This window comes from Acinonyx jubatus, chromosome B4 (genome assembly GCF_027475565.1).
Source record: "Acinonyx jubatus isolate Ajub_Pintada_27869175 chromosome B4, VMU_Ajub_asm_v1.0, whole genome shotgun sequence".
NCBI classification, from domain to species: domain Eukaryota; kingdom Metazoa; phylum Chordata; class Mammalia; order Carnivora; family Felidae; genus Acinonyx; species Acinonyx jubatus.
Window position 1 is genome coordinate 103,716,641 of NC_069387.1, and position 25,459 is coordinate 103,742,099.

Sequence of the window (25,459 nt, forward strand, 5' to 3'; positions counted from 1 at the left end):
GACCAGGATAATCCCTTCAGGTTTCCTCTCTTTTATTCATGTGTTTATTCCCATTAACTCTTCCTAACTTCATCTTCCCTTTGCACCATAGACAACTGCTCTAATGTACTTGATTTTCATCCTTAGATTTGTAGTATGCCTTTGCAAAATGTGTAGTGATATTTTGGGTGAAATGAATTTTTAACATTTATAGCTAGTGTTGTGACACAGAATGCACCTGATATTTTGATTCTTTGTTGGCTTTTTAAGGTCCATTCATGTGTCAGTGTTTACATGGTGTTTGTTGGTCCTCACCTGTGCATAGTAATACATGAAGCTTATTTCCCACGTGGTACTCCCATGATGGACATGTTGATTGCTTTCCACTACCAGCCAACACTAAGAGGCTTGCATTAAACACCCTTTTACGTGTTCTCTTCGATGAACATTTCTTTGGCCATGGGATTGCTGGTTAGGGCTTATCCTGGACTTGGTGAATCTTGTTGATTTGACTGAGTTCTGTCAAATGGCCCAACAGGATGGCTGTCTCAGGCTTACACTGCCACCAGATAGTACACTGGGCCTTCCTCCACAAACCCACTAGTACTTGGTTTTATCCGGTTTTCTAAATATTGCCAGTCTCAAATCTCATTGTTCTCATTTATGTTTCTCTGGATTGCTAAGGAATTTGGATATTAGTTAAAATGCTTTAACTTACTTATTTTGTTTTAATTTATGTTCATTTCCTTTGCCCATCTTTTTCCCCTCTCTGTTGGATTTATCTTTTTCTGGTTGCTTTGTTAGGAGTTTTTTCTTCTTTTTATTTAAAGGTTTGAAATATCTTATCCTAATGTATTAATGCATGTTTAACTTTGTCCCTGTTATCCCTCAATAATTAGAAGTCTTTAATTTTGAGATACTCAAATTCATCATTTTTTAAACCTTTTGAGTTATATTTGAAGGTCTTTCTAAGAAATCTCTTTTCCTTCCACAAGATATTCTCTTACATATCCTTGTTAGCCTTATCTTTTCACATTTAACTTTTAAAGCTATCTGGAATTTACCTTTGCATATGATAAATATGGTATAAAACTCAAGTTTTATATTTCTCCTAGATTGTGGTTAGAATACATTTTCTGAGTATACTAATAAACAATGCAAAAATATTGATTGAAGTTACTTAGAATTTATAGATAAATTTTGGGAAAATTAATGTTAATTGTTATATTAATCTTGTTAAATTGTCCTACCCATGAGCCTTAGAATATTTCTCCATATTTTTCAAGTTTGGATAGTTTGGGTAGTTTCAATTACTCAGACTAGCTACATTTAAAAATTGATCTGATATAAAAAAAAGTTGACTTGGTTGATATCAAATTTAAGTAAAAAAAAAAAAAAATCACAAGAAAACCATGGCTACTCTGATTAAGTCTTTAGGATAATTATATAGCTGTGAAATCATGACGTTAGCCCTCCTAAAATATACTTTTTATAGTTCACTTCAATGTGTTTTCTTCTAAACCATATCTGTGATAGCTAAATTTTAAATGTTTTTTTTAATTCATTGATTTTTAAAATTTTTTTATTGAAATACGATAAATGATCAGTTTATGAAAAGAATTACTATTTAGTTGACCCCAGTGGAATTTTTAAATTTTAGGTCATAGTCTATAAGATAGTTTTATATATTTAGAAGTGATCTTTATGTTAGCATTGAGGGTTTTTTTCTTTAATTTTTTTTTAACGGTTATTTGTTTTTGAGAGACAGCGATGGAGTGTGAGCAGGGGAGGGGCAGAGAGAGATAGGGAGACACGGAATCCGAAGCAGGCTCCAGGCTCCCAGCTGTCAGCACAGAAACCAATGCAGGACTCAAACTCACAAACCATGAGATCATGACCTAAGCCGAAATTGGACACTCAACCGACTGAGCTGCCCAGGAGCCCCAGCATTGAGTTTTTGTAGCAGTGATGCAGTAATTAATCATATTTAAATTTGAATGTGTGGAAATAGTGATAGCAGTTTTTACACCAAAAAACAAACAAACAAACAAACAAACACCCAAAACCTAAAATGTATTTTGGTAAACACAGTACTGAAGAACTGTTATTTAAGAAAAAAGGGATTTTGATGCCTTAAACTTCTGCCTAAGGAAAATAATGATTTGGGGGACACCCGAATGCTCACTGCTAATTTGAGACAAATATTTGAGCTGGTAGTTTGCCCTAAGGTGACCTGCCCACTTTGCAGGAAGCCAGGTAGTGGTGATCTGTCCATTCTTCTTTAACACTGAAAGAGGAGACTGGTATGCAGGTAATAAATGAGCTTGAGGGGGAAAAAAAAGGGGGGGGGATTTTGAAAAGGAATTGTTTTCATATTTGAGTGTGATGCCTTTCAGCCTAAGACCACCAGGAACACAGTGATAGTGAGGAATTTGGCTTAATTACTACTTGCACTGAGGGAACACCACATCATGGGCATCCTGAGGTTGTGACATAGAATTTGAATATTGGTTGGGTGATTTGGGAGAGCGTCTAAAGAAGCAGGGTGTTCTCTAGATTGGGTGCTGAATCACTTCTGTGACTGGATAAAGAGGCCATTCATTTAGGAAGAGAGAGGGATGTTTTTGGTGTTTCTTGGGTTGTACACTGGCCTTTTTCTTTTTTCTGTTTAGTAAAATTATGAAGTAATCTTGCTTTGTCTCATTTATCATGGATTGAAAGTAATCTTGTCTCAAGTTGGTATTCTGTAAGAATGTGTAATATATAATAGAAAAATATAGCCTGGTGGTGAGAGTCTGATGAGTTCAGGACATCAAAGTCTACCCTCCCCCTCCCCCACTTTTTTCCTTCCTTCCTCTTTGTTCCACAAGTAGGTAAAATTGTTTTAAAAGTATATGCTTGGGGCGCCTGGGTGGCTTGGTCGGTTAAGCGTCCGACTTCGGCTCAGGTCACGATCTCGCGGTCCGTGAGTTCGAGCCCCGCGTCGGGCTCTATGCTGACAGCTCAGAGCCTAGAGCCTGTTTCAGATTCTGTGTCTCCCTCTCTCTCCGCCCCTCCCCTGTTCATGCTCTGTCTCTCTCTGTCTCAAAAATAAATAAACGTTAAAAAAATAAAAAAAAAATAAATAAATACAAGTATATGCTTGATTTGGGAATTTTCTTTTTCTTGTCCCAGTCACCTAGGGCAATGACTGAATCATAAAGATGTGAGAGGCTTCCATCTGGACAAAGAACAAGAAACATGGTATTACATTGTGGCTTTGCCACAGATAACCTTGCTGGTGGTTTTTAATTCTGAGTTGTATCTCACTTTGAAATAACCATCTCTTTTGCTGCCTGTCCCAGTGGAAGCCACCCTGGATCCTTTGCTTTTACTCTTCCCCTTATCTGGCATCACCAATCTTTCTAAGGCTGAGCTCCTTATCTTTTAGTCCTTAGATATCACATACATTTCCCTGTGTCTAAGATTATCTGTATAAATTGGCCTCATTCAGTCTACCTAGCTTTGTTTTATTTTGTTTGTAGCACTTAGCATTATCTGAAGTTAACCCATTTATTCTCTGGTGTGGTCCTCCTTCCCCACTCCTCTTCACATAAGCTTCTTCACATAAGCCACTTCAAACATAAGCTCCACGTGGGTGAGAACTTGTATGTATGTATGGGTCTGTGCACCCAGCCCCTAATAAAGTTCCGGGCACCGACTAGGTGCTAGCAAATATTTGTTTAATAATTAGATACGTACATAAATGAATAAATGACCAACTCGGGAAACATATTCTGAGCATAACTCTATGTCTGTTGACTATTAAAAAGAGAAACACTTGTTAGTTTATTATTTAATTGAGATGTAAGTTCCTGAAAAGAAATGCCTTAAAATATTCAAATCAGTTCTTTGCTATTGGTTTTTTGTTCAGCATCTGTGTTCCAAGAGTATGGGTTGGATGAGATAGTATTATGATGGTGCTTTCCTGATGCTTGAATTAATACTTGGAGGCATTTCTGTGGAGTGATTCCAATGTAAATATACTTTCATTCACTAATACCACAATCAAAGCAGAACTTTGAGAGGAGTGAAGTGGGTTGAAAACAACCTGGCTATTAGAAGTTTCCATAGATCCATACTTTATTAATTTGGTAATGGTGATGGTGGGAGAAGCAGGACTGGATATAAAATACATGTGACATTATACCTATTAAGTTTGAAGATAATTGTAACTTACTTTACTATATGCTTTTACTGCTACTTTATATTTCCTGTTACTGAACTTAGTATTGGGATTTTATTCCAATATTATATTATTGGATATTATAAAGTAATTTGACAATATTATAAACTTATAAACTAATTCAATATTGTAAACTGTCAATATTATAAACTAATTCGACAATATTTTAAAACTAAGTTTTATCTTTCAGCTTAAGGATTCAATTTTTCATGGATTCATAATGCCAAGGTCTGATTTGTAGTGTGTGAAAGTTGGTTTGCAGTGAAAGATGAAATGTGGTATGAAAATCTTAGGTGAATGGTGGAAAAAGTTTGGAAGCCACCACTCTTGGATTGGAATTCCTGCTCTAATGCTTTTGTTTTAACTTTGCAAGTTTTTTAGTGTCTCTGAGTCTGTTTCCTCACTCACAGAGTAGATGGGGTATTTATGTACAGGTCGGTGTTGAGAGCTCAGTGAGACGATCTATTTCAAGGGTGTGGTGTGGTATGTGACATTATTAAGTGATGAGTAATTGTAAGTGCAATGCTTTCCCTCTGCTTTCCATCAGAGGAAAAAGGAGTTATATGACTTTCCAAATATAGAAGATTATTATTCTCTGTAGATAACATAATGGCATATAATAAGTTATATTTGACATTGTTTCTATAAGCAATGCTTGACATGGTACATTGCAAAAGAGCACCAATCACAATAATATTAATGATAATAGCAAATATTTGTTAAGTGTTTGCCACGTGTCTTGACACCTTTAATCCTTATCACAAGACCCATGAAATACTAATTATTTTTCCTGTTTTACAGATGAGTAAATTAAGGCACAGTGTTAAATTAGCAGGGCACACAGGCAACTTCATTACTGAAAGATTTTACACTTTTTTATTCATTAAAAATTGATACCGCCAAACCCCTTTCATTCTTCAGATAAAGTCAGTAATTATCCAAATAAGTATATTCTCGATACACAAAAGCCTTCTCATCCCTGCCCTCTGCCTGGGAAGGACTCTGGTTTGAGGACTCAATACCGCCTCTCCTTTCGGTAAAGAAGAAAGGCAGCAGAAGCATCCAGGCTTGAGTCCTAAGTCTGCAGACTGTACGGACAGTTGTTAATAGTGTAGGTTTGGTCTTTTGAATGTTGAAACATCATGATTACTTGGGGTGAAAAAGAAAGAGCAAAGAGAAAACACGTATTTTTTTATTTTTTATTTTTTTTTAAAGTGTACTTCTATTATTTTGAGACAGAGACAGCATGAGCAGGACAGAGGCAGAGAGAGAGAGAGAAAAAAATCCCAAGCAGGGCTCCGTGCTGCCAGCACAGAGCCTGATGCGGAGCTCATACTCACAAAACTGTGAGATCATGACCTGAGCCGGAACCAGAAGTCAGACGCTTAACCAACTGAACCACCCAGGCACCCCAAAACACAGATTTTTTTAAAAGTGTTATGTGTGAAAATACTGAGACACTGGCTTTCCTACAAATAAATTTATTAACAAGGAGTGTATAAAAGAACATTATATCTGAATAAACCATATATGTTTAACTGTTTTAAGAAGTGTCATGTTTCTGACGATTAAGCCTCTTTATAGCTTTGATCTTAGTTATCTTGCTTTATATGCTGTTCTCTTGTGTCATTTTTCAGTTTTATCGTATTTGAATGGAAATCTTTATTTACTTTAAGATGATTTCTTACAGTTCTGGTTCAGTAAGTTTACAATAATTTCAGGCCATGCAGACCCCTACTGAAATTTGAAAGAGCCTGAAGTCTTTGTAGATGATCTTAAGATAACATTGTTCTTGGCCTTATGATGAACTGCATATGTATATCAGCTTTGAGACATAATAATTACTTTAATTTTTTTAAGACTTCGATTGTATTTAATCTCCTGGTTTGATGAAATGTTGGATTATAAAGGAAATAAATTTTTCCTTCTTAAGAATGCTTTATGGAGGTTTTCTCTCCCTGTGGTACTTCCTGACGCCCTGATATTATGTCATGTATAATTGGATTGACGCTCAGCCTGAATACTTCTTTCTCTTCTTGGCAGCATGGGGTAACCTTGGAAATGTTCTGAAGAGTCAGAGCAAAATTTCTGAAGCTGAAAGCGCCTATAGAAATGCTTTGTACTACCGTAGCAACATGGCTGACATGCTTTATAATTTGTGAGTATGCATTACTTTCTCTGGTTTGCTTCATCTTTGAAACCTGTGGTGAGAGACTATTGATTTAACTGCTGGAAATGGAAATGATGATAGCTGTTTTTCTGAAACAGTCTTTTCATTAATCATGCCTGTGAGACGAGTAGGTGCTTAGTATTTGTGATTTCTTTGTTTAGGGCCTATGCATTGGCCCAAATATTCGTGTCTATTGATGTAGTATGGTTGAATTTTCTTGAAGTACTATCGTACTTCATATATAACCTAAAAATTGGTTTAAATGCTTTCAGTTTTGTTTGTTTGTTTGTTTGTTTGAAGTTTGTTCCATTAACACTTAGTTGGGATCAGGAAATAAGGTTGCTATGTATGATACTTCATATAATCAATATTTTCATTATTATCAAACAAAGAATTGTTTGTGTCAAAGTATGTATAGAACGTGTAGTAAATCTGGGGAGTTGTCAAATAAGAAAATGTGGTTTAACAGCCCTCCCCCTGCAAAGGTACTGGTAATTAAGTCAGAGTATCTGTCTATGTCAGGTTAGAAAAATCCCTTGGGGAAAAATTTGCTGTTTTTCCCTGGAAAGAGGATGCAGTAAGATATTAATGGATACATGCAAAACCCAAATACCTTCTTTGTCTCTTACATTTATGACACGTTTTTGTTTGCAAGTAATAGAAACTTGGTCTAAATTTGCTTAAACACAAAAGAGAATTTATTAATTCCTGTAATTGAAAATTTCTGGAGTTGATTAAACGTAGGCACAATTAGATCCAGGTGCTTTACCTTTCAGAAATTTGTCTCCATTTTCTGTATCCAGTTTCCTTTGGGTTCATTCCTCTCCCTGTGGGGCTGTGTCAGTTGCAAAGACAACTTGTACACCTTTATAGACATAATGTCATGACCCTTTTCAATCTCAGAAGGGGTTGCCTTGGTGTCTCTGTTAATCCTGGTAGAGATCTTTGAGTGACCCTTCTGGGGTCGTGTGTCCTCTCTTGAGTGAACCATGGGGCAGAGTGGCAGGGGCAGTAGGACACCTCCTTTGGCAGGGCCTCCATGGTTCGAATGGTTGGGAGGAGGACCCAGTCCCTGTAGGAAGGGACCAGACATAGTAAGATGTCTACTGCTTATCTTTAATGGATGAAGTAATACTGATAGTATCAAACTAACTTGGCAACTTAATTTTTAATATGTGTTTATATTCTGGTTATATCTAAATCTTTTGTACTGGCTAAATCTAAGTGAACAGACAGAAAAAATAGAAAATGAATAAAAATAAACAAAAAAAAATCTAGATTTTTAAGAAAAAGTAGACAAGGTGAGCTCGGTTTAACTTCCTGTTCCTACATTTACCTTGTATTCAAACTCCCAGACTTTAACACCAGGATCTCAGCCTCCTGGCCTATGGTCTAAATTAGGCCAGCATGTGTTTTGTGTTGACGTGAATAGTGTTCATTTTTCTGTTTTTACCTGGAATGCATTTAGATGGGGCACACCCTCTCCAGTTTGTACTCTCCCTGATACTTGCTTTCTACTGTTTCTTGCTTCACCCTGTATATTACTGTAATTTTTCATGAAATACGTATTTCCATCTTTTTTTTTTTTTTTACTTGAATGAGTATACCTAGATACGCCTACAAAGGCTTTCCCCATGTCCACCTCATCTAAATTATGTGATGTTACTTTATTAGTGATTAGCAGTATTTTTATTTCATGAAAAAAGAACCTTATCAGTTTAATACATGTATACCAATGTTTTTTGGGTTTTTGTTTTTTTTTTTTTTGCATCTGAAAGTAACTTTGTCACAGGGACCCCTTGTCTTGTAATAAGGGATCCAGTTTTCTTCTGGTGCCCATTCCCCACAGATTTTCAGAGGACAGAGTAAACTGAACAACCAGAACCTCTTCACTGAGCTTGTCTTTCTTTTTCTTAAAGAACCTACAGCCAGTAGTTTCAGGTTACCTACCTCCTGGCGGTATCTGGCATGGCTTGAAAGAAGAAGGAAATGTATCTATCTAGGCTTACTCTTTGTTGAGAAGAGAAATTTATTCAATTAGACAAATACCCTTTACATGTAATTTAAAACCTGCATCTTGTAACTTCCTCTGTGGCTGTATATTTGAACTATTACAGAATGGATAGACCTTCCAAATCCAAATGAAAAATCCTTGCTGGAAAAGTGGTTATTAACAAAACGTTCTTTTCCCCCCTTATTTGTAAGTGAGATGTAGCATAAATGCCATATATAGTTCCAAAATATTTTTTATTAACATGGCAGGTTTTTTAAACTACACTTAACTGTTAGGTCAAATGGGGAGGCTTAAATTCCATAAGAAATGTTACCAATCATTTTAAAGTATTGGATTATAAAGCCCACGTGTTTGATAGAATTCTGATACTAAGTAACTATATTTCAAAAGAAGTGAATTCTTCATTGATTTATTTTTATTTTTTATTTTAAAAAAACTTTTAAATTTATTTTGAGAGAGAGTGCAAGTGGGGGAGGGGCAGAGAGAGAGGGAAAGAGAGAATCCCAATCAGGCTCCACGATGTCAGCTCAGAGCCTGATGTGGGACTTAATCTCACAAATCGTGAGATCATGACCTGAGCCAAAACCACGAGTAGGACACTTAACTGACTGAGCTACCCATTGATTTTTGATCAATCATTAATAAAATGCACCAAGATAAATATCTTACCACCTGTAATATTATAAATGTGTCTGGTATTATATGTCCTTACGAGCAAACTTTTGTTTTTGGTTTTGTTTTTTCTGTTTATTTACATAGTTTGGAAAAAAGCCAAGTTTTCTCATGGACCATTTAGAGACTATTTGACAATACAGTTTTTTTCTTTTAAGGTATATATGCTATTTTTATTCCGTAATTTTCTCTGATATATAGAAATTTCTTCTTGTTCTGTTTCAGTTTTGAAAGAAAAGAAATGTGCTTTGCTCAGTTTTATCAGTTAACGTAACCTATATCACTCCTTCGTGGTAGTAGCAGTTATTAATCACATTTCATATCCTCAGTTACAGTTATATCTCTTAAAGATGTGTATGACCAAAGCCTGAAATAATAAACCTAGTATATCGTTGGCACGAAATGCCCATTTTTATTAATTAATTTTAGAAGCTTTTTGGGAATCATGTAAGCTCCTGTTAGGTCCTGTACTTAACTTTTAATCAGTAACCTAGATTTATTTATTTTTTTCTTTCCTTTTTTTTTCTTTTCTTCTTTCTTTCTTTCTTTCTTTCTTTCTTTCTTTCTTTCTTTCTTCTTTATTTTTCTTTCTTTCTTCTTTTTAACACCTTCAATGTTTATAAATCTACCTGCTTTGGAAACTACTGAAAAAACTGCATGGTGTTAGGAATTTTTATTAGGAAAATGATCTGTAGACATATATTATCATGTAACTTCAGAACACTGATTACCAAAGTGAGGTCCACCACCACTGGCCAGATACAAGATGATTCTAGGAGGTCAGAGATAATCTTTAATCCCTATAATTTTATTTTTCTGTTTATAGTTTAAAGATATAACTAGCTCATCTAAATGTTCTAGGTGGGGATAGAAGGAAGAAAAGATGATTTGGAAAAACATCAAGTAAGTAATGATACAAATGATAGGTGGTTATAGCTGAAGTTTAGGGAACATTGCATTACAAGATTTTAAAACTTTGAGGATGTTTTTCTGTAGCATTAATATCAAGTTATATCTGAGAGGTGCATGTATAAAGTTCAATTGCCTATTTATAAAATGATGGAATAATTTTAATTTTTTTCTCTGTTAATAATTACCTGAATTACTTCTATGTGCCAAGCACTCTTAGTTCTTTACATATGTTATAACAGCTTGTCTTCAAATGAGGCCTACAAAATGAAGAAAATGAAACTCAGATAATTTGTGTTGGTTACACAAATAAAAGAAAAGCCAGTATTTGAACTCAAGATGTTCTGACTCTATACTCATGCAGTCATAGTATTTCTTCTCAAGCTGGCAGAGATAAACCAAGGATGTGGGAAAAAAAAAATAACCTCAGTATATTTCTTTTAAACCTAGGAGAAAAAACTTAATTCTAACTACTTTTACATATATAAATAAAATACTTGTAATTACGTCTTTAAAAAATTTTTTTTTAATGTTTAAGAGAGAGAGAGACAGAGCGCAAGCAGGGGAGGGGCAGAGATTCAGGGAGACACAGAATCCAAAGCAGGCTCCAGGCTCTGAGCTGTCAGCACAGAACCCATAGTGGGCTCGAACCCACAAATCATAAAATCATGACCTGAGCTGAAGTCGGACGCCTAACCGACTGAGCCACCCAGGCACCCCTACACAACTGTAATTACATCTAATAGAGAGTATCAGTTATTATTATTTTTTAATGACAGTTACTAAGTTTACTGAACTTTTACCGTAGAATTTTGTTAGAAGGATCATGAGTTTGCACAACTGAGCTAAAAGTTGCTTTCAAGAAGAAACTACTGCAGAAATTGTTTTAAATTGCCTAAATCCATTAATTATAAGGTTTTGATATCACTTCAATCCATGCTTACAGATAATAAGCATATAATGTGAAATTTGAAACAGTACATAATTCTACTTAAAAAATTGAGATGTAATTGAAATATAACATTCGTTTCAGGTGTACCTCATGATTCAATATGTGTATGTGTTGAACCAATCACCACAATAAGACTAGTTAGCTGTCACTAAACATGTTCACAATTTTTTTTGTCTTGTGATGAGAGCTTCTACTTAGCAAATAAGACTAGTTAGCTGTCACTAAACATAGTTACACTTTTTTTTTCTTGTGATGAGAGCTTCTACTTAGAAAATTTCTCTTTGCAACTTTCAAATATGTAACACATTGTTATTAGCTATAGTGACCATGCTGTACAATGGATCCCCATGACAAATATATTTTATAAGCAGAAGTTTGTACCTTTTGACCCCCTTCACCCATTTCACCAGACCCGCATTCTACTCTTAAGAGTGACAGATGTGGTGCATTGAAAGCATAGCCTTATATTCAGCCTTTTATTCATATTGCTATATTTATTAAAATCCATTACTTCACACAAGTAATTTTAAGATCAGTGTAACAGATCTGTATTATGATGTTGGTTTCTCTTTTCATGTATAATAAATTTCAGGGATAAAGCAGATAGACCATTGCTCAATGATTTATACTGTCAAATTTTATAAATATATAGTCGACTTTCAACCTTCTAGCAGCACTACTCACTGTCTCTGAAATATAATTGATTTCTAGCCTGAAAAATACTCATTGTTCTTTCATTGTTGTTATAGATTTGCCCTAGCAGTCTGTTCCAAATGATATTTAAACAAGTAATTCAATAGAACATTGAATATTTCATTAGGTATTAAATTTCAGGGTGCAGATAATAAATTTAATGTGGTTTAATCAATTCTTGATTATCTTACATAACAGAGGGGATCATTTCTGTGGATAATAGATTTTGCCACCATAAGTTAGTTGCCAGTTTTATTCTATGTTGTAAGAACCTAAGTAATCATCTAATATGAGAAGCCAGGAGAGGAGCAATAAAATAATTTAAGGAAATAAAAAGAAAATGTTAATGAAGAAGACTATGGTGAAACATTGGGAAGTAAGGAGTAAGTGTAAGAGAATGTTCTTTAAAAGATCAACAGTTTTGGGCAAGCGTAGTATATGACCAAATAGAAAACCTCAAGTATATAAAAGAGAATGAGAAAGAGGCTACAACCAGATGTATGGAAGCTTAAAATAACAAAACATTAGTTATATATATATGAAAATATTAGTGACATGGATGCTTTTTTGTGAAAATAGAAATGATCAATATTAACCCAAGAAGTAGGCAATTGGAATCAAAAACCTTAAAAAATTTTAAAAGCCATATGAAAGAGTTTTCTCCAAAGGAACAAAGTTAAGGCATTTGACAAATGTGTACTATCAAATCTTCAATCAATGAAGTTATTTCTTGTACCAGTTACACTTCTCATTTATTTTTGTGAAGCCATATAAACTGATGGCAAAAGGTCTGACTATATTTAACACCAAAAAACAAAGGAGAATAATGAAAATAATAACAACAGCAAACATCAAAACCCCCCCAAAAAACAAACCCACACAGCAAAAGCAAACAAACAACAAAATAACAGGACTACCAGTTATACTTATGAATATAAATGTAGACATATTCTAAGATTAATAGAGCGAATGTAGTAGCATATTAAAGATTAAAACATCGCTATCAGGTGGGGTTTATTCTAAGATTTATAATGGCATGTTCCATATTACAATTCAATTATTATACTCTTTCAATTTAAAAATTCAGAAGAGGAAAAAATTATGATCATCTCTAGAAATTCCAGGAAGGTTTTTGGTCAACATGTGTTTCATAAGTAATAAACAAACTTATAAATAGTCATTTTATAGTCACTTATAATAAACTAGGAATAAAGACATACTTCTATTATATAAAGAATATTGGTCTAAAGTTAATAGCAACACCATATTTAATATTAAAGTACAGCAGTCATTTCCATTTACATTCAGTTTCTTGAAATAGTGGCAATTTCTTATTGATCATTGTATCTCTTCTTACACAGTTCTAATTGTACTTGTTGATTTTATAAATGAATTATGAAATCAATATCAGAGCAAGGAAGATCCCATTTATCAATATGTGATAAGATTAGTAATGGGTATTAGATAATCACATTCTTGGAATTGTATAAGTGTTTTTTAATCATTATCATGAAATGATTCCAGGTTACAAGGAACCTTCTTGAATTAGATGTCTGGAGTTGCATTTTCTTGCAATTTCAGAAGCAAACACATTTACATTCAATTGGTTTCTGTATTAGTTTCTTTTTTTATTTAAAACAAATTTTTAAACATTTATTATATTATTGAAAGAGAGAGGGAGAGAGAGAGAGAGAGAGAGAGAGAGAGAGAGACAGAGCGAGACAGAGCATGAGTGCAGGAGGCACAGAGAAAGAGGGAGGGAGACACAGAATCTGAAGCAGGCTCCAGGCTCTGAGCTGTCAGCACAGAGCCCAACATGGGGCTCAAACTCACAAACCGGGATATCATGACCTGAGCCAAAGTCAGACGCTCAACTGACTGAGCCACCCAGGTGTCCCATTGTGTATTAGTTTCTTAGGGCTGCTATAACAAAGCACCACAAACTGGGTAGCTAAAAACAATAGAAATTGATTTTATCACAGCTCTGGAGGCTAGCAGTCTGAAATCAAGGTATCCACAGGACGATTTCCCCCTGAAACCTGTAGGGGAGTCCTTCCTTACTTCTCTCTTATGGCTTGCTGGCATGCTTGGGAGTTTCTTGGCTTGCATCTGCAGAACTCTAGTCTCTGTGTTTGTCATCACATGACCTTCTCCCTGTGCACTCTCTAGTAAGGTTACCAGTCATATTGGATTGGGGACCCAAACTTGTTAAATTAACAAGTTACATCTGCAGTGTCCCTGTCTCCAACTAAGGTCATATTCTGAGGTGTTGGAGGTTAGAACTTCAACATACATTTTTTTTGGGGGGAGAGACATAATTCAACCAATAACAACTGCCTATTGAAAGCTTCAGTTTGAGAGAGACCAGACAGTAGTTTTTCATGGAGGAGCAGATCAAGTAAAAGACTTCTTGATGAAGCCAAATCTTTGCATAGAATTTAAGTGGGTTTATGTATCTCACACTGTAAAGAACCTTTAGGAGGAAGTAATTTAAGAGGCTATAGCAGTGAGGGAAATGTGGGTACAGAGTTGTCACAGGTCTGCTTCTAGTGAGATGTTCGTTTGTTCATTTAGGGGCAGGTTTTGAGGACCCTTGAGAGGTAAGAAAAATCAGAGATTATAGAATAGAAGTGATTGACTATCTGACATGGGGCTGAGCCATTCTTAAGCTCCATGGCCCAACAAGGTATGAGAAGCCCAGGGAAGAATGAAGACTGGTGGAAAAAAGGGGAAAGGAAGCTTTGGCCAAATGGCTAGAGTTCAGGACAGGGTTTCGTGCCAAGTTCCATGGATGTGTGTGGGTGTGTGTGTGTGAAGGATGGAGGGAGGTGTCCCAGGGATACTAGGTAAGCAGGCTGGTCTCCTAAAATAGAGAATTCAGGAGACACTATCAATCAGGAGTGCCTGGAAGTGCTTGTCATGTGTGAAGTAAAATGTAATTGAGAGATTTTTGGTAAAATTCCATTGGCTTGAGGACACTAGGACTCTGGATACACAATTCATTTGGCTCTTGACTGATTCCTGCAATGAGGTGGGACAGACTACCAGTACCTACTTGTTCTCATGGAAAAAGCAAGGCCTACCACTTATTATATACTTTGTTTTAATTGATAATTGTCACCAATCAATACACAAATATAATCTTGTTGTAAAACACTGAAATAGTACTGAAGAAAATAGAGTAAAACATAAAAGTTTCTAATTATTGCATTTCTTTTTTTTTTAAGTTTATTTATTTATTTTTGAGAGATGGAGAAAGAGCACGTGAGTGGGGGAGGGGCAGAGAGAAAGTATAGAGAGAGAATCCCAAGCAGACTCCCCACTGCCAGCATGCAGCCTGATGCAGGGCCCGAACTCATGAACTGTGAGACCATGACCTGAGTCAAAAACAAGAGTTGGAAGCCTAACCGACTGAGCCACCCAGGCGCCCTTAATTATTGCATTTCTTAACCCCCTTTTGCCTCCCCTACGATATATCTCCTCAGATTTTCACAAGTATGTATGTGTGCATTTATACATGCAGTTATGCATACATATTTTAATACTTTTCTCCTGCATATATATGTCACCACTGATTTTTAAATTTGTGTGTGTGCAGATGTGTCAAAGTGTGCACGACCCTCTCCATTTTGGTTTACACTGAATAGTTTTTACTGGCATATCCAACAGGATGGTTTAAAAACTATGCTGCTTCATTCTTCATCTCTCTAATTACAGATGGAGGTAAACAATTTTTTTATTGGTTCTTTGTAATTTTACTAGGAGCTAATTGTTCATATTTCTTGCCTAGTTTTATAAGTGACGTTTTTTTCTTGTTTTGCGGGGTTTAAAATAACATGCACCCATGCACTTATATGCATATACACAAAAATCAGTTTTGCAAATTATTTTCTCCTAGTTTTTATTTGTCTTTTAACTTTGCTTATAGTGTTTATTGTACATAACTTGAATTTATACACATATGCATATATACACATACATATGTACATATATACATATGTCTCTATGAAGACCATTCACAGGCTAGTATTCAAACAATTGTATATTTTTAAAATATATTTAGAATTATTTTTGTGGGGTTTTTTTTGGGGGGGTCCTTAGTCTACCCAGGACATACTATTTTTGTATTAAGGCATAATTTTTTTCTAATGAATATTAATATCACCCTAATAACTTAGGAGTTTTCACGTAGACTAAATTCCTGTGACAACCTAGAATCATTGTTGGGGACTTTATTCGGGTCTTGTGGCAACCCACAGCAAAAACAAACTTTTATTTGCTATAACTTATACAAAATTTCATATTTTAAGAGGCAGATGTCCCATTCTTGTTTTTCATATTCTAACACTTCTTGATTATCCTTGTGTATTTTCTGTTTTGATCATAGCCTTGTTAAATTGCATTAGAAGTCGAGTAGCGGGGTGGTTGTGTAGCTCAGCTGGTTGAGCATCTGACTCTTGAGCTCAGATCATGGTCTCAGGATCATAAGATCTAGCCCCGCATCTAGCTCAGGGAGTCTCCTTAGAATTCTCTCTCCCTTGGTCCCTCCTCTGTGTGCACTCTCTCTCTCTTAAATAAATAAATGAATAAATAAATAATAAGTAAATAGAGTGAGTCCAGTTGGGCTTTGACTGGTTATGCACTGACTATATATCAAAGTGAGGAGGACTAATATTGTCACACTTTAAAGTTTCCCTTCCAGATGCATATGTTGCTACACTTATTACAATTTAAAATTTTCCCTTTATTAACATTTTATATATTTTTTTCACATTGGTCTCCGTTATTTGAAGTTGATTTTTTCTTAATTTTTTTCTTAATACTGCAAATGTGTTTACTTCTTTTTTTTTATTATTCAAGTATAGTTAACATACAGTGTTATATTAGTTTCAGGAGTACAATATAATTATTCAACAATTCTATTAATCAATTAACATTAATTAATTCAACATTAATTAATCAATTGAACATTAATCAGTGCCCCTCAAATCAAGTGTACTCTTTTTGTTTTGTTTTGTTTTATATTTTACTTTTTATTTTTTTATTTTTTAAAATTTATATCTAAATTAGTTAGCCTATAGTGCAACAGTGATTTCAGGAGTAGATTCCTTCGTGCTCCTTACCCATTTAGCCCATCCCCCCTCCCACACCCCCTCCAGTAACCCTCAGTTTGTTCTCCATATTTATGCGTCTCTTCTGTTTTGTCCCCCTCCCTGTTATTATATTATTTTGTTTCCCTTCCCTTATATTCATCTGTTTTGTCTCTTAAAGTCCTCATATGAGTGAAGTCATATGATATTTGTCTTTCTCTGACTAATAATACCCTCCAGTTCCATCCACGTAGTTGCAGATGGCAAGATTTCATTCTTTTTGATTGTCGAGTAATACTCCATTGTGTATATATACCACATCTTCTTTATCCATTCATCCATCGATGGACATTTGGGCTCTTTCCATACTTTGGCTATGGTTGATATTGCTGCTATAAACAAGGGGGTGCATGTGTCCCTTCGAAACAGCACACCTGTATCCCTTGGATAAATGCCTAGTAGTGCAATTGCTGGGTCGTAGAGTAGTTCTATTTTTAGTTTTATGAGGAACCTCCATACTGTTTTCCAGAGTGGCTGCACCAGCTTGCATTGCCACCAACAATGCAAAAGAGATCCTCTTTCTCCACATCCTCGCCAACATTTGTTGCCTGAGTTGTTAATGTTAGCCATTCTGACAGGTGTAAGGTGGTATCTCATTGTGATTTTGATTTGTATTTCCCAGATTATGAGTGATGTTAAGCATTTTTTCATGTGCTGGTTGGTAATCTGGATGTCTTCTTTGGGGAAGTGTCTATTCATGTCTTTTGCCCATTTCTTCACTGGATTATTTGTTTTTTGGGTGTTGAGTTTGATAAGTTCTTTATAGACTTTGGATACTAACCCTTTATCTGATATGTCATTTGCAAATATCTTCTCCCATTCTGTCAGTTGCCTTTTAGTTTTGCTGATTGTTTCCTTCACTGTGCAGAAGCTTTTTATTTTGATGAGGTCCCAGTAGTTTATTTTGGCTTTTGTTTCCCTTGCCTCTGGAGATGTGTTGAGTAAGAAGTTGCTGCAGACAAGATCAAAGAGGTTTTTGCCTGCTTTCTCCTTGAGGATTTTGATGGCTTCCTGTCTTACATTGAGGTCATTCATCCATTTTGAGTTTATTTTTGTGTATGGTGTAAGAAAGTGGTCCAGGTTCATTCTTCTGCAGGTCGCTGTCCAGTTTTCTCAGCACCACTTGCTGAAGAGACTGTGTTTATTCCATTGGATATTCTTTTCTGCTTTGTCAAAGATTAGTTGGCCATACGTTTGTGGGTCCGTTTCTGGGTTCTCTGTTCTGTTCCCTTGTTCTGAGTGTCTGTTCTTGTGCCAGTAACATACTGTCTTGATGATTACAGTTTTGTAGTATAGCTTGAAGTCTGGGATTGTGATGCTTCCTGCTTTGGTTTTCTTTTTCAATATCGCTTTGGCTATTCGGGGTCTTTTCTGGTTCCATACAAATTTTAGGATTATTTGTTCTAGCTCTGTGAAGAATGCTGGTGTTATTTTGATAAGGATTGCTCTGAATATGTTGATTACTTTGGGTAGTATTGACATTTTAACAATATTTGTTCTTCCTATCCAGGAGCATGGAATCTTTTTCCATTTTTTTGTGTCTTCTTCAATTTCTTTCATAAGCTTTCTATAGTTTTCAGTGTATAGATTTTTTTTCACCTCTTTGGTTAGATTTATTCATAGGTATTTTATGGTTTTTTGTGCAATTGTAAATGGGATCGATTCTTTGATTTCTCTTTCTGTTGCTTCATTGTTGGTGTGTAGGAATGCAACTGATTTCTGTGCATTGATTTTATATCCTGCAACTTTGCTGAATTCATGAATCAATTCTAGCAGTGTTTTGGTGGAATCTTTTGGGTTTTCCATATAGAGTATCATGTCATCTGTGCAGAGTGAAAGTTTGACCTCCTCCTGGCTGATTTGGATGCCTTTCATTTCTTTGTGTTGTCTGATTGAGATAAGTTACTCTTAATCTCCTTCATTTCACCCATTCTGTACTTTATTTCGCTCCTTTATTTTACCATACCCACCTCCTCTCTGGCAACAATCTGTTCCTTGTCTGTATTTAAGAGCCTTTTGGTTTTTTCAATTCTTTTTTGTTTGTTTGTTTGTTTTTGTCTCCTTTTTTAAAAAAAATTGTTTGTTCCTTTGTTTTGTTCTTGAATTCCATGCATTAGTGAAATCATACGGGATTTGTGTTTCCCTGAATTATTTTATTTAATAGGTCCATCCATGTTGTTGCAAATGGCAAGATTTCATTCTTTTTTATGGCTGAGTCATATTCCATTGTATCTATGTACTACATCTTCTTTATCTGTTCATCTGTTAGTGGCACTTGGGTTGAACCCATATCTTGGCTATAATGCCTCAGTAAACATAAGGGTGCATATATCTTTTTGAATTAGTGTTTTCATTTTCTTTGGGTAAATACCCAATAGTGGAATTACTGCATCATATGGTAATTCTATTTTTAATTTTTTGAGAAATGTCCATAGTGTTTCCCACAGTGGCCGCTCCGATTTGCATTCCCATCAACAGTATACAAGGACCCCTTTTTCTCCATATGCTCACCAACACTTGTTATTTCTTGTGTTGTTGATTTTTATATATCTGACAGGTGTAAGGGAATATCTCATTGTGGTTTTGAGTGATGTTGACCATCTTCTCGTGTGTCTGTTGGCCATTTGCATGTCTTTGGAACAATGTCTATTCAGATCCTCTCCCTGTTTTTTATTTGGAATATTTGTGGATTTTTGTTGTTGAATTGTATAAGTTCTTTATCTCTTTTGGACATTAGCCCCGTATCAGATATTTCATTTGTAAGTATCTTCTCCCATTAAGTCAGTTACCTTTTTGTTTTGTTCATGGTTTCCTTTTCTGTGCAAAAGCTTTTTATTTTGGTATGGTCTCAATAGTTTAAAATACTTTTGTTTGCCTTGCCATAGGAGATGTAGCTAGAAAAATGTTTCTCCAGTTGATGTCAAAAGAAATTACTGCCTGTGTTTTCTTCTAGGACTTTTATGGTTTCAGGTCTCATATTTAGGTCCTTAATCCATTTTGAGTTTATTTTTGTGTATGGCATTAGAAAGTGCTCCAGTTTCATTCTTCCGCATGTAGCTGTCCAGTTTTCCCAACATCATTTGTGGAAGAGACTTTTTCCCGTTAGATAGTCTTGACTTCTTTGTTGTAGATTGATTGGCCTTCATGGCAGTGTGGATTTACTTCTGGACTCCATTCTGTTCCCCTGAGCTGTGCGTCCATTTTTGTCTAGTACCATACTGGTTTGATTACTATAACTTTTAATATATCTTGAAATCTGGGGTTATGATACCTCCAGCTACTTCTTTTTCAGTATTGATCCAGGGTCTTTTGTGGCTCCATACAAATTTTAGGATTATCTGTTCTAGTTCTATGAAAAATATTGTTGGCATTTTGATAGCAATTGCATTAAATGTGTAAGTTGCTTTGGGTTGTATGGACATTTTTGACAGTATTGATTCTTCCACCCATGAACATGGAATATCTTTCCATTTGTTGGTGTCACCTTTGCTTTCTTTCATTAATGTTTTCTAGTTTTTGGAGTACAGATCTTTCACCTACTTTGTTAAGTTTATTTCTAGATATCTTACCTTTTGAGTGCAATTATAAATGTTGTATAGAAATGCACAAAATGTATCATTGTTGTATAGAAATGCAACAGATATATGTATATTAATTGTGTGTCCTACAACTTTATTGGATTCATTTATCAGATCTAATAGTTTCTTGGTGGAGTCTTTATGATTTTCTATATACAGTATCATGTCATCTGCAAATAATAAAAGTTTTACTTCTGCCTTCCCAATTTATATTTCTATATATATATACATATTTATAATATATATTCCTTAATATTATTAAAACTTATTTTTGTTAATGTGAATTAAATTTTTCCCCTGCATTACATTTTAAATTGATTGTTCTGATTATTTACATTTTATTTTTTTCTAAATATGCCTGATTCCAAGTTTTTCTTATTTTAGCTTAATCATATATCTTAATTTTAGTTGAAGGTTCTTTCTTGCATTTTCCCAAATATGTGATTGATTGATATATATATCAATTGAGATATATATATGGTTTTTTGTTTGTTTGTTTGTTTGTTTTTGTTGCTAAGAGGCTTCTTGCATACTATTTCTTTTTCCATATAACATTTTTCACCGTTTCTCCCCTTCTGACTTCTTTACCTCCTACTTTCCATTCTTTTTACCTGGCTGATAAACTATATATTATTTCTGTCTCAGCATAAGTGACACTACCTGGGAAAATTTCTTGATACCTTTTGTATTTTCAGAGTTGGAAACTAAGTACCCTTCCCAAATCTCACCATAGCAACTAATATATGGCTCTTTTTAGTGTGGATCATATTTACATTTGTGATGTGTTACCCATAATTACAGTGTAATTTCTTTAAGGGTCAGGGGTTACTTAGAAACCATTCTATCCCTGATACCAAGTATAATGACAGGCATATGGGCTTTAAATTATGTATATGTTGCATTAATAAGCTAATAAATGAGTTAAACTATTGATATGTTAGTTAATAAGCCAACGAATGAATGCATACAGTAATAAGCAAGTTGATTAATGAATATACTGCTGAATGAAAATAAATCAGCTAAGTTCAGTTTTGTTGGACACTCCTGTGTCATGCTCATTGTACCTAGCTGATCCACTTTCCCAGCTAGTTTTACTAGTGCCCCTATCACTTATCTGACTCTTCATATTGATGTATTCCACAACTTTTAAAATTTATATTTATCTATGTATCTATATATCTATTTCTGTGAAAAGAGTCACTGTCCAAAAAGCATGAGAGTAGTAAAACTCCCTCACAGAGACCATTGTTACTGCATACAGTATATGTACATACTCATGTGGGATAGAGATCTGGAATATATCGTCTAATGTCAAGATTTGAGTTTTCTTTCCTTTTCTCCCACAAAACTCTGAAAATATTTTCTTTATTACAGACATGTTGAAAATAAACTATTTTTCAAAATCAGTAAGAGAAAATATGATACTATCTTACTTAACTGAATAACCAGCAAATTCTGCTATTTCAACAAAAGAAATCCTGATATTTTCATTTGCTAATTAGAAAAAAAAAAGCAAATAATCAAGTGTGTACTTACATTCTGATTTGTTTAAAATGCAGTGATGTTTCATGGTGCTGAAAATATTAAGAGTCATTTTAAAATTCTACTTGAGAGGGGCCACTGGGTGGCTCTGTCACTTAAGCATTGGATTCTTGATTTCAGCTCGGGTCATGATCTCATTGTTGTGAGATCGAGTCCTGAGTCAGGGTCCATGATGGGCATGCAGCCTGCTTAAGATCTTCACTCTCTCCCTCTCCCCACACATCTGCTCTCTCTCTGTCTTAAAAAAAATAATAAAATAAAATAAAATAAAATCCTATTTGAGATATAAGCACCTTTACCAACTGGCTTTTGTTAATAGGAATGCAGTATTTAAATTTGTCTTTTAGTAATTTCAGTCCTAATGTGTAGGCTTAGTGTAATATTAACCATTTCTGCAAGACAAATAGATCATCTAGGAATATAATCGTAGCCTTTATTAGAATATTTTTGAAAGTGAAAATTAGTGATTATTTGGTACAAGGGCAAATTGACCATGCTCAGTGATTTCACCAACCCTGTATGCATTTTTGTATGCAAATTCTTGACAATATTTTAGCATTAAACTATCCATTCTTGAGTTTTGTTCATGATATACTGTAATGAAGGACTTTGGCTACATCTGTCTTATCAGATGCCAGGATAGATTAAGACAAGAGAATTACTATATAAAGACCTAAACATCTGCAGGATAGTAAAAGAGGAAGTCAGGAATGATTTTATGGCATAGCTATAATTAAAACACATCAAGTCAATGAAAAAAAGAAAAAAAAAAGATGAAACATTTTGTTTGTAGGTTTTATGGTAAAGCATCATATGTGATTATTAGTTAAAGTTATAAATTGTATATAACCTGAAAACTCATATTACAGCATTCAGTAGTACTCAGTAAATTTCGCTAAGTGGTCTGAGGAAGAAACTGGATCATCTGTTCAAGCGCCTGGTGCAGTCCCAGTGAGCCCTATTTATCTAACCAAAATTCACAAAAAGGATGAGGAAAGTTCCTGTGTGCTAGTGTTTTCATGGGATTTCCTCCACCATATTGTTACAGATACTAGAAGGCTCAGAGTCCAGTTAAATTTGTTTGGGATTCATAAATTAGTTTGGTGAGCATATCTATCCACAGGTTGGAAACATTCAGTTTATAAAAGCATTCGGCTGAGGAATATTAGATGAATTCATGTATTAATTCTTAGACATTAGTCTAAGATAGCCTATGTTATGAAACTCTAGCTGAAGTTCCTCCTTCCTGGAAAGCGCCAGAATAAGTGTCATTGACATTTACCTGCACATTTATACATGAGCACATTTGCAAATTCATGTGTTGGAAATAAGGATTCATTAATTGATTTGACAAATATTGAGTGACCTCAGAGTGACAGACGTTGTATTAAATGGTGAGGATAAGCTGACAGAGTGTGTAGTTTCTGCTCTCAAGAAGCTTATAGTTTCGACTTAAAGATAAGTAATAAAGTAGCATCTTTTCTGAGAGATAAGCTGATATTATTATGAGAAGACAGAGAGAGACCTCACTCAGCCTGGACAAAAAGAAAAAAATAATAAAGACAAGACAAGAAAAGAAGAGTCATACTAGGAAGAGAAATTAATAAGATGTTTGGGGTGAAAAATCATTCAGTTGTGACTAAGTAAGTTTCAGATGACTATCAGCCATCCCCTAGGAGCTAGAATGTGCTTTTACATCTCATGAGAGAATTCTGTGTTAGAGCCTGTAGGTTTTAGAGTTGTAATTATGTAAGTATGTAAGTTGAAACTTTAACTTGTGTGTGTGTGATATGTATAAGGATAAATGAAAAGAAAGACTGTGGATGAAATCTTGGGGAATACCAGTATTTGAAGAGCTTGGTAGAGAAAGAGGAACCATAAACTGTGTTGAAGATGAAGGAAGGAAGACTGGGGTTGTTTGATGTCATTGATGCTGATGAATAGTACAGCAAGAAGGGAGAAAAGGGCCAAAGAGCATGAACTATTAAGAAGTTATATATTTGTATGGGGTTTTGATGTCCCCACAGGGGGAAAAAATAGTGACATCTATCATGGGTCTAGAAACTTGGATATATTAATGTAGTAGTGCATTTTGTCATCGTGAAGCTACAGGATATCCCAGAGAATAATTTTATCCTATGAATTGCAGGGACACAATGACCAAAGAACCGTACTTCCCCTTGGTTGCTGGGGGTGTAAATCATTTATGTCGTTGTTTCTAGTGCAGAGTGAAGTCCCAACACCTCCTTGGTACTCAACGGATGCTTTTGAATAGATTTATTCAAACCACTTACTATTTCACACTCATTTCTTTTATAGCAATGGAAACTACACATTGTAGTATTGGTGTCTAGGATTGCCTGTGGGAACAAACTGTAAAGCCTTGCCCTCCCCACCATAATCCAAAGTAAAATTGGGGGAAATCAGAATCCTTTAAGAAATTGGAGTCTGGCAAGAAAAAGAAGGAGATTGAATCATTCCTATGCCCATTTGTATTACAGGTTTTCTATTACAAGTGTAATTTTAAAATGGCATTGTGTGGGTCATGCTTTTCCATGTAGAAATCTATATTCAAGAGTAATTGTGTAGAGAGAGTTAAACTATTTTCCATGTTGGAAAAATGATGAAAGGCATTTTTCTGAAATCTCATTAAAATGGCCTTTAATTTTATAATCATTTTCATCCAGGGTTCTGTAGGTAAATTTGAGGACATGTATTAGTCCATAAAATAGGTTTATAAAGAAGTTCATAATCACATCCTGTTTGAATGCCTTTTGTTTGGTTTAACTTTAAAACTGATTGAAAGTTGTTTAAATGGCCAGAAGATTTTTTTTTTTTTTGCGTGTCTTGTTTGTCCTAAAATTATGCTCATGTGAAAAGTGGAGGCTGATATGCAGCAGAATTTCAGGTAAATTAATTTGTTTTCTCAGAGTGAGGTTTTGCATTATGAAAAAAAAAAGTATCTTTTTCCCCGTGTTCCTTAAGAAAAATGAACAGATGTAAATTTGTTATGTGTGTAGTTCCAGTCAGTCCTCTGCAGATTTCCAATTACTATGACTTCGGAATTATTTCCTAGACACACTAGGAAACATAGTAATATTATCTTCTATTTAATTTATTTTTTCTCTTACACAACACCTAACTGTGGTTTTGCCTAAATGATACAGAAGTTGCTTAAAGTATAATTGAAGTTTGAGGCCATCTGGATATTAAGATGTTAATGAATTTTAAAAATTAGTATCTTGTCATCTGCTGTTTATTTTTCTCTTATGTTATTCATATAAATAATATTATTTGTGTGGCCAAATTTTATCTCCTGTCACTCACTTCTTTCAATTACTTGTTTCAAAGACTTGCAGGAGGCCTCCTCCCTGAGCCTATGTAAACTGTAGGCTGTCTACCACTCACACTAGTTCCCCTTTCCTTCATTCCTTTTTATTTTAACATTAGATTTATGACCTTGTAGTGAACTATATAATTTTCTGTTTAATTACATACAGTGAGATGAAAATAAATAAAATATAGAATTTATTTTGTGTATTGCTAACACGTAAAGCCACGAAGGCATTATTTTT

The 25,459-nt window shown here is 34.7% G+C and overlaps 1 protein-coding gene and 1 non-coding gene across 2 annotated transcripts in view; both read left to right on the plus strand.

Annotated features, from left to right (window-relative positions):
- The window catches only part of TMTC2 (transmembrane O-mannosyltransferase targeting cadherins 2), a 397,388-nt gene that overhangs the window by 209,371 nt on the left and 162,558 nt on the right, over positions 1–25,459 (plus strand). The window contains exon 4 of the mRNA XM_015083452.3: positions 6,248–6,362. Coding sequence (XP_014938938.2) covers positions 6,248–6,362 — 115 coding nt within the window. The remainder of the gene's footprint in view (positions 1–6,247; positions 6,363–25,459) is intronic.
- On the plus strand, positions 2,108–2,253 carry LOC113602940 (U12 minor spliceosomal RNA). Its single transcript, XR_003424457.1, has one exon. It is a non-coding gene; the product is annotated as a U12 minor spliceosomal RNA (small nuclear RNA).